Here is a 10,498-nt window from a genome sequence, read left to right on the forward strand (position 1 = left end):
TGAGACGTATTCAGAAAGCCAATGAACACTAAATGGTCTTAATATCTAGTAACAATTTTGTCCCTCACCCCAGCCTTCAAAACCAAACTTGATTTAAGTTTTCCAACACATCCTATCAAAGGTTTGTATCCTAATGAGGTGGCACATTTCAACACACTCTTGGGCCTCTGGTGTGAGTCCTCTATATAGTGCTAAACGAAAGCTATCTCACAAGCTCACACTGGAGTTCTACAAAGGAAAAGGTTTTCAAGCTTCCTTCTCTCTCTCCCCCTCAGCTCAAAGTTCAAAAACTGGAGGAAAGCAAGGTAACAAAATACTGTTGAAGATCTATGAAGTTACTAGATAGCTAGCCATGATTAAAAAACAATAATCCTGCAGAGACCACCTGCCAGCTTCATGCTCAAAACTCCTAAATTCACCAAATCTAAATTAAAATAACATCAAGTTTTCAGAGTCTCTGATTAAAAGAAAAAGTATTCTTATGGTTAACATATACTTATTCATTCTTTTAAAAATTAGATACAAACATGCAAGAATTAAAGACTGATTCAACTAAACCAGTAGTTAACAGGTCTTTGTGATAAAAGGACAACTGTTCCGAGGGCAAATGAGACTAGTCAGTCCCTCGCCTGACCCGACAGAACGCTTCACATGCGGATGCTATTAGGGTTAATTCCCAGAAGTAACTGCACTTCCCACAGATGTGAGTCGTATGAAGTTAGGCGCTCATACCAAATAGTTATAGCCTTTCCCTAGGTGGGAGGCACTTCAAAAATAAAACTTCTTAGGAAGAAAAGGACAGATGTAAAGGAAATCTACAATTCACTGGTTTACATTATTCAAAGTGCCATCCTAAACCAACACCTTTCATTTTCAAAGGGGAAAAAAAACCATAATATATAAAACAGTAAACAAAGGACAGTCAGGTTACAGCTAGACTATATACAAAGAGATTTACAAGTTTGTCAATTTAGGCCTTTGCCACAAACAAATGCACATTTGTCCCTAACAAAGCACAATGGCCTGAACCAAGTTACAGGAGACAGTTGCCCAGAACTTTACAAAAATCAGAAAAATTGCCCCAAATTGAAACTCACTAAATTTTTTTCTCATTCCAGCCATGTCTCCAAAGAACAGAGACATTTCATTCAGCACACCAAGGAGAATAAAGAGAGTGATTGATCTTCATTGCTCTTAGGTGAGAAATGCAACCACACTGGATGCAGAAAATAGTGCTGACTACATTTATTTAAGAACCTCTCCCTAGAGAACCCCGTTAGAGGCCCTGACACTAACACAGCCCCGAGGAGCACACCACAAGCTGCACGGGATGTGCAGGAGCACTATCCTCTCCCAACCAGTGAGTCTGAGAATGTGATGGGTGCGCTTGCTTTCCAGTCATCTGTTTCCATGCAACTGGCTGATCTGCGGCCGCTCCGACACTGAACTGTATGAAGACCTCAACCACCAACCACAAGGTGGAGTGAGAGACTTTTGGACAGTTCACAGTGCCAACGGGTGTCACAGGCTTCGACCAAGTATAACCACATCCTTTGGAAATCCTTCCATTTTTGCAATTTCAAAACAGCCTAACTTGCTGTAAAATTCCAGAATCCTTTTATCATCTGGTCTTACTTCACAGAAAGCCCCCCGGGAGCCTAGAAATAAAACAAATGTTTTAGATGTAGTTTAAGTGTATCATACAGATATGAATAACTTGTTTAATAAAGATAACAGCTTTATCTATCTCTAAATTTCATATTACAAATTACTTTTGTGGTAATGGGGTACATAATGGGGTATTCTGAGCTATATTCCCACCCTGACAATTTTTTTAAAGTCTTTATTTTTGCTGTTGAAAAAGGATCTCACTTTGTAGTCCTGGCTGGCCTAGAATTCACTTGAGCAGGCTGACTTTAAGAAATCCACCTGCCTCAGTACTGGTTATTAAACATGCACGCCACCAAACCCAATTTTAAAAATATGTATATTTTTAAGATTTATTTTATGTATATGAGCACACTGTCATTGTCTTCAGACACACCAGAAGTGGGCATCAGATCCCATTGTAGATGGTTGTGAGCCACCATGTGGTTGCTGGGAATTGAACTCAGGACCTCTGGAAGAGCAGTTGGTGCTCTTAACTGCTGAGCTATCTCACCAGCCCCGGCTTTACAATTCTTAATACTTAGCCAACAGTGAGTGAATAAAATTCTTCCCACAAAAGAAAATCCTTAGTGGGTAGTGGCAGCTCTGCATGCCCCCTTAGTCTCAGTGCTTGGGAGGCAGAGGCAGGTGCAACTTCTGAGTTCCAGGATACCTGGGGCAACACGACAAACTGTCTTTAAAACAAAACAAACAAACAAAGCCAAAAGAAAAAAGGATGAAGGGGAAAAAAAAGAGAAAAAGACTGGTATAAAATGTAAAAATGATTTGGAGATTGGGTAGGCAGTGCTTTGACCATGCTAGGTAAGTGCTTTACCATTGAGCTACATTACTAGACCTCTAACTCTGAAAATGGCTGACAAACTACTCACTTTTCTACCAGCTAAGGGCTAATAAACTCTGTTGACAGTCAGATTCTCACCATGTAGCCTGGGCTAGCCCTGTTACAATCCTCTTACCTCAAATTCTCACACTTATGTGTACTACAACGTTAAGTCTATAAAATGTGTTCTTACATTTTTTAAAGAGCTGCTTAAGAAAACATTCAAAAATACTATGTGTGGTACTTAAGAGTCTAAGACGTCATCTTGCCCTATATAGACTTCACCCCCACAGTATTAATGGTGATGCAAGGAATTTCTGAAGGCTCCATTTAGGTAATATACTCCAATAAAAGCTGCACAAAGTTTCTTCATTAGGTTACTTTAATCTTCAACCATTCATGGGCTTCTGAACAAAATAAAGTATCCCGTGTGTTCATGTTATAAAAGAGAAGCATTTTTTCAAGGATCAATGCACATTGAACACCAGTTAATCCAAAGTAAATAAGCAACAAGCCAGACCCAGTAGGTGCAGACCCAAACTCCTAAGGAGGACAAGGCAGGAAGACAGCTTGAGCCTAAGAACCTGAGGGCAATCTGGGCAATAGTTATGCACACCACCCCAACACACACACAAATACCAAAGGGGTGGGGCAATGAACTGCAAAGAAAAATTACTGAGACCAGAGACCAGCTCTGTGGAGCTGGTTCCTTCTGGAAACTGAACTCAGGCCATGAGTATGTGAATACCAAAAAACCCCAACTTTTGTCAAGTCAGTTCTCACCTTCCATGTTAATGTGGATTCTGGAAATCAAATTCAGGTTATCAGACCTGTCTCAGAGAACCAAGGGCCCTGCCCAATGAACTTTCTTCTCTCATCCAGTGTCATTGTCATCCTCACCCCACCTGGCCTGGCACATGCAGTCATCCCAGTGCCTTAGCACTTGAGTCCTGGGATTAAGTGGTGAGTTACCAGACTCAACTCTCTTTTATTTTCAATCCCAAAATAGGGCTCAAGGCCAGACAGTAGCACAGGCAATCTCAGCACTCAGGGCGCTCGCTCTAACAGGAGACTGTGGGATTCTACGCCAGACTAAGTGAACATGTATAAGACTTTGTTGCAAAAGGCCAAAACTAAATTAAAAGGCTTTAAAGATGGGTCAGTGAGTAAAAGGACTAGCCAGCAAGCCTGCCAACCTGAGTCTGACCCCAGGACCCACATGTAAAAGCGATCACTTCCCTCAGGGCCTCCATGTATGCACACCCATGCACATATATGTGCACAAAGTATAAAAATATAATAAAGTCTTGCCCACAACTTGTGCTCACCATTGGCCTTCAGTGAAGACAGGAGGCAAGCCATCATGCTCTTGGCGACACTTGGGTCAGTGACTTTTTTATGAATGTCCATCTTTATCAGAGAAGGAAAGTTGGCAAGGAAAGTCTCTGGCAACACCTCCTGCTCTTCATGGAAACTCAACATTATTTTCTGCAGGAGAAATATTAGAATCTTTTATGCTTACAAGTTTCTTTTATGTATCAATATTACAGAACTCAGGAAAGCAAAGCAAAGCAGTATTTAGCAACTTTTCCAGCTTAGAGACAATGAATTAGCTTATAGTTATAAAAGGTGTTACTTATAGCCAGGTATGGTGGTGCTTCACCTTTAACCCCACTAATCAGGAGTTGGAGGCAGGCAGAGCTCTTTTGAATTCAAGGCCAGTCTTGTCTGTACCATGAATTCTGATCACCTATAGATAAATAGTAAGACCCTACCCACAAAAATGAAAGAACACACAGACACAGACAAACACACACACACACCCAGACCAAGTTACCAACCATTTAGGGGCCTGATCCCAACAGTCACGAGCAGTTAATTGCACGAGTGTGAGAACTGTGCTTCATGTAAGATGCCAGCTCTCTGGCACCCGCCTCTAACCCTGCTTAGAAGGGGCTAGATAAAGGGCTGCTGAGGCTTGCTGGCTTCCAACTATCTGAAAAACTGTGAACCCTAGGTTCAACCTTGCCTCTTGAATATATGGACATATTCAAGAGTGACAGAGGACACACTCTCAATGCTCAGTTCAGGCCTCTATGTATGCACACAGGTATACATGTGCACATACACTCATAAAGACACATACAAAAATAAGTCACTTTAAAAATGGTTTATTTAAACAGTTATGTTCGTTCACACCTGTATCCCTGAGTCCTGTGAGTTTACAGTCAGCCTGGTCAGCCATCCTAAGTCCCATGAATGCTGGGCTACTCAGGAGGCTCTGTCTTGGAAGACAAGAGAGCCAATCGTAAGCTTGCTCGCATGTGTGAAGCTGTAGTTCCAACCTCAGCAACATACAGGCTAGGAAATCTAAGGCCCAGAATGACGCCACACACCTGTAATCCCACCACCTGGGAGGCAGAGCCATGTGAATCTCTGTGAGCTCAAGGCCAATTAGTTCCAGGACAAGCAGGGCTACATAGTGAGACTCCGTCTTAAAAAATCCAGAATGACTTGGGAGGCAAGAGGCAGGCGGATTTCTGAGTTCCAGGCCAGCCTGGTCTACAGAGTGAGTTCCAGGCCAGCCAGGGCTACACAGAGAAACAGTCTCAAAAAAAAAAAAAAAAAGAAAAAAGAAATTCTGAATCAGTTATTCAGGAAGATGGGAAAGGATGGGAAGATCTTGAGTCCAGAGGGCTCAAAGTTAGTCAGGGCAGTATGACATAATAAAATCCCATTCCCCCCCAAAATAGACAAATATTTGTACTGTACTCTGAATCAGGCACTAGAATGAAGAATGTTAGTAGGAAAATTGGTGAATAACTTAGAATTTGGTTATTGATAATACACCAGCAGCTGTTTCTTAAGCTTGAGAAATGTTGGAAATGAACAAAGGACAGACTGGAACTGAAACTTTACCTGAAAATCTACAAATCACATTAAAGGTAACTTTCAAGTTTGTGTACTGTATCTGCCCAAGTGTAAATACAGTTACAACAGAAAGAATCAGGGTTTCTCTTCAAGACTTGGATCTTTTTAACTAAGCTTTTATTTAGAGGAAGAAAAAAAAGGAATACTGTAGATTTAGATCAGTGACACTGCACTTGCCTAATGTGTCCAAGAACCCGAATATAACCTGAAGCACAGCGAAACAGTAATCTTCCTTGGGAAAATAGCAGTTAGTATGATGTAATAGATGCCAATCCAACAGGATTCAGCTCCATGGCTACACACTACAGTTATCTCACTGAAGCTGCAGGGTTTTCAGAGCTAAAGCTTAAGACAAGAGGTGGATCCCCATCACTAAACCTGGCTGCCTGGTCAAGGACATGCATGAAGACAGGACCTGAGGAGATGAACCTCTTCTCCCAGGCCATCAAGAAATCTGTGATGACTCATGTTTTTCCTGGGCACGTACCTTAAGGATGAGTTTTTTTTTCTCCTTTGCTCATTTCTGCCAGTGCAAAAGCAGATTTAGGTTAAGCAGACCAGCTTTAGGGCTCGTGTCAGTACTAGGGGCTTGCTGCATAGCCTGTGTCAGTACTGGGGGCTCGCTGCATAGCCATGTTTGTCCTAGATACTGAGCTCTCCCACGTGGTAGCTGCTGCTAGTCAAAAGGTTGTGGTCATGCTTTTCATTTGTCCTTTGGAGAGACTACAAGGGGGAACAAGACTGACGACCCATGCATGGTGACAGGGTTCTGACACTTGCATCATCTCTGCTCCTGTGTAGGACACAGGGGTTTGTACTGATGCCCAGGACAACTCTGCCAAGGCTTACTGCTATCTGATACCCCCAACTTACACAAAGCTAGTCTCTGAATCAAGAATTCTCTGACCATCTTTTGAAAAGCCACACTAGAATCTCCACTCAGAAGACTCAAGACTCCAGCTGGCTGTGGCCATCAGACAGGATTTTTATAAAAACCAAACAAAACTTAAGACAATTAGCTGCCAAGTGATAGGCCTCACCTATCATAGGTAGAGGGAGGAGGACCAAGAGTTCATGGACAGCCTTGACTACCTGTGACTCTGTCTCAAAAAAATGTAATTCAGAGCAAAGATGACTCAGCAGTTGAAAGTTCTTGCTGTTTTTCAGAGGGTCATGAGAATCAACATCACAGCTCACAGCCATGTGATTCCAGTTCTAGATCTGATGACCAAAGGGAATACCAGGTACACACTTGGTATACAGGCACACACAAACAAAACACTCACACAGACCAACTGCTCAAACATTAAAACAAAACAAACAAATAAGCACAATAAGATGTTGTAACTGAGTGCATCACATGAAATAAAACATGTTAGTTCACACAAAGCCATAAATTCAATCCTAATCAGTATAAAAATAAATGAAGGGAGGGAGGGAGGGAGGGAAGAAGAGAGCACGCATGCAAGCACTGCAAGCTGGGTGTGGTGGCACACACTTTTCCTCTTAGCATCCAGGACGCAGAGGCCAGCCTGGTCCACATATGCTTTTCTTTAAAAAAAAAAAAAAAAAAAAAGACACAATTTCCCTTGTCCTGGAACTCATTACGTAGACCAGACTGGCCTCAAACCTGCTTCTGCCTCCTGAATGCTGGACAAAAGGTATGTGCCACCACACTTGGTGGTTTTTAAATTATCATAATTCTAACCCGGTGAGTTACCTCTGCCTCGGAGAGCTCTTTGTCACCATTTGGCTTGGTATACTTCTCCTGCATGAAGGGAATCCAGGAAATTTTACACTTCTTAATGAAGGGGGTCACATCTACAGTGCCTAAGGCATAACCACAAATGCCATCTTCATCTTCTAGGACGAAACAGTAATCCAGGCTGAGGGAGAGCAGTCCTCCAACTAACCTGCTCAGAAGGAAGGAAGGCGGAGTGAGCATGTGAATTACCAACACAGAATTCACAACCAGTGGCACCAGGCCTGGCTCACCTAGCTTATGAACACAACCTTTGAAATATCTGAAAATAGACATTAACATTTGTTTTCAGATTTAAGATTAAACTGGAATTAAAAAAAAAATCCTTTCAGTCAACACCTCCCCTTAACCCAAAATACCCGCTCTAAGAAGTATCTATTACCCAAACCAAATAGGTGTCACATACTTGTCTCCAATAAGGTCAGGCTGACTTTGAAAAGGTAAACCCACTCCATCATCATACATTTCTCTGCAAATCTTGTACACGGAAGCCTGAAAATATAATCTAGTTAGGCAACACACCAAGAAAAATGTCAGAAAGAATGAATATAAGCAGCCAAGTGTGGTGTATATAGGAAGCTGAGGCAGGAGGATTACAGGTTAAAGCCAAGTTGCTTAATGGGCTACATGCTGAGTTTGAGACAACTTTGAATCACAAACTGACTGTCACAGAAAAAGAATTACAAATTGAGAGAAAAAAAAATGTGTAGCCTATCAGAAACTTTACCTCAGTGGGGGGCAAGGGAGAATCATCTTCATTATATTAAATATTATTGGTGAGGTATGTAGCTCAGTGGGTCCTAACACATACAAGGTTCTACACATTCGATCCCCAGCACTATTTATTGGGTCACATCTGTAAAACTAGTCACAAACAGTAGGGCTTTAATCAAGACTGAGAGACCTTTAATTTTTATTACTTTAAAACTGTGTGCACATGGCCCGGTGTGGGGTATGAGCATATAAGTACAGGATTCCTAAGGCACCCGATCCCCAGGGCACTAGTTACACAAAGTTCTGAGCTGCCTCAAGAGGCGGGGCTGGGACTAAACTCTGGCTCTCCTTTAATAAGAGGACAGAAGAACCACTGAGCCATCTCTCTAGTCTAGGAGATGAGTTTTTGAAGTAAATTGTAGATTCAAAAGCCAGTGAACTTTAAGAGTCTCTCGACCTTTCTTTTTTGAGGACTGAGTCTCAACTACACGACCCAAACTTGCCTAGATTAGATCCTATGATTTCAGACTCAAGTTCTGAGATAAATCTACAAAGACCTGCTAATTTCTCACTTTTTGAAACAAGAGTTTCACAATACTTTAAACATGGTACTGTCTTTAAAGAGACTTCCTTACTTTTTTTTGTTTGTTTTTTTTTTGAGACAGGGTTTCTCTGTGTAGCCCTGGCTGTCCTCAAACTCAGAAATCTGCCTGCCTCTGCTTCCCAAGTGCTGGGATTAAAGGAGTGCACCACCACTGTCCAGCTCCTTACTTTTATTAAATAGCTGATTGTCAACAGCCAGGAAGTACTTTACAACAGAAAATTAAAGGACATATAAAAGAAAGCAGTTAAGGATAACGCATAATTAGGATACACTGTTTTGTAATTCCTACTGTGAATTAGGCATTTTATTCATTTACTCGGCTTTTTAAAACATTTTTTTTTTATTTTATGTGCATTGGTGCTTCCCCTGCATGTATGTCTATGTGAAAGTGTCGGATATTGGAATTACACACAGTTGTGAGTTGCCATGTGGATGCTGGGAACTAAATTCAGGTCCTCTGAAAGAACAGCCAGTCTCTTAACCACTGAGCCATCTCTACAGTCCCTACTGGGCTTTTTAAAACCAGGGTTTCACATCTTAGCTCAGGTTGTCTTAGATCTCACTAAGGCCCAAGTTGGCCGTGAACATGCACCAATTCTGCTTCAACATCTTAAGTGCCAGGATCACAACCCTGTGCCACTAAACTCCAGCTGTCATTTGACTTTTTAAACAGATACTTCTCCGCCTCCCTCAGATGAAAGTGACTGAACCCAGGGCAGGGCGTTGTATGTGCTAGGCAAGAACGCAATCAATGAATGCTTGCTATTTACCTATCACCAATCCTCAATTTTTCTAAAGATTTTAAATTTTACTTATGTGTGTTTGCCTGTGTGAGTTGAGTATGTGTACTATCTGTGTGCAGGAGCCCACGGAGCAGAAGAGGGCTCTGGATTCCCCTGAACTAGGGCTACAGGCGGTTGTGAGTTGCTATAAGGGTGCTAGGAATGACGTCTGTTTCTCTGCAATAGTAGTAAGTGTGCATAACTAATGAGCCATCTCTTTAGTCCAAACTTTTATCTCATTTTTAAAAAAATTTATTGTATTTATTTAATGTATGAGTGCACTGTTACTGTCTTCAGACACATCAGAAGAGGTCAGAGGATCCCATTAAAGATGGTTGTGAACCACCATGGGAATTAAACTCAGGACTTCTGGAAGAGCAGTCAGTGCTCTTAACTGAGTCATCTCTCTGGCCCCCAAGCTTTATTTTTCCAACAGTGTCTTGCCATGGCTGGCTTTGAACTCAGAGATCTGCCCATCTCTGCTTCCCAAATACTATGATTAAAGGCATGCACCAACAAGCATGGCCCCATTTTGGCTTTTTAAAGGTAAGAATTAAAAGACTCAGCTCAAGTTATTAAAAGTTCTAAAGGAGGTAAATACCTTACTTAGGCTCCTCAAAATCTTCCTAAATTTAGCCCTCAATGTTTTAGTTAATTTCCTCAATCTCAGGGTCGTATTTTAAGGGCTGGACATTTAGTTACAATTTCCATCTTATATCTACTTCTCCCCACAAAGAGCTGTATTGTTTAAATTTTAATACTCAGCTGATAGGCTACTAAAAGGTAGTGGAGAACCTAGGAGGCGAGGCTCAGTGGGACAAAGCTTCGTATACCTTTTGAAGGGTACAGTTTAACTGGGACTGACTCTACTACTCTCTGGCAGTCAATGGGATGAGCAGCTCTGCTTTGCTCTGCTCTGCCACTGCACCATGAAGATGAAATGACATAAAACAATGGAGCAGACTGACCATAAACTGAAACCATGAACCAAACCCAACCACCTCTTTTCTTTTTTTGAGATAGTCTCATCATGTAGCCTTGGATGGCCTGGAGCACACTGTGTAGACCAAGCTGACCTAAAAAAATCAAAGCTCTGCCTGCCTTGGCCTCCCACACCTGGCTTTCGTGGGTATTTTAAAGAAAGGCTGATTAATGCAGGCCTGAAGCTGAGTGGCAGCTGAGACTGATCCCTAATCCCATAAACAAATAAGTGAACA

At 41.8% G+C, this 10,498-nt stretch overlaps 1 protein-coding gene across 1 annotated transcript in view; it reads right to left on the reverse strand.

Annotated features, from left to right (window-relative positions):
- Nucleotides 1–1,230: 1,230 nt before the first annotated feature.
- Oga (O-GlcNAcase) overlaps nt 1,231–10,498 on the reverse strand; it is a 32,111-nt gene continuing 22,843 nt past the window's right edge. The window contains exons 14-17 of the mRNA XM_031390495.1: nt 7,588–7,673; nt 7,140–7,332; nt 3,817–3,976; nt 1,231–1,658 (exon numbers count right to left, since the gene is read on the reverse strand). Coding sequence (XP_031246355.1) covers nt 1,522–1,658; nt 3,817–3,976; nt 7,140–7,332; nt 7,588–7,673 — 576 coding nt within the window. The 3' untranslated portion in view covers nt 1,231–1,521. The remainder of the gene's footprint in view (nt 1,659–3,816; nt 3,977–7,139; nt 7,333–7,587; nt 7,674–10,498) is intronic.

The sequence above is a fragment of the Mastomys coucha genome, unplaced genomic scaffold (assembly GCF_008632895.1).
Source record: "Mastomys coucha isolate ucsf_1 unplaced genomic scaffold, UCSF_Mcou_1 pScaffold21, whole genome shotgun sequence".
Classification (NCBI taxonomy): Eukaryota; Metazoa; Chordata; class Mammalia; order Rodentia; family Muridae; genus Mastomys; species Mastomys coucha.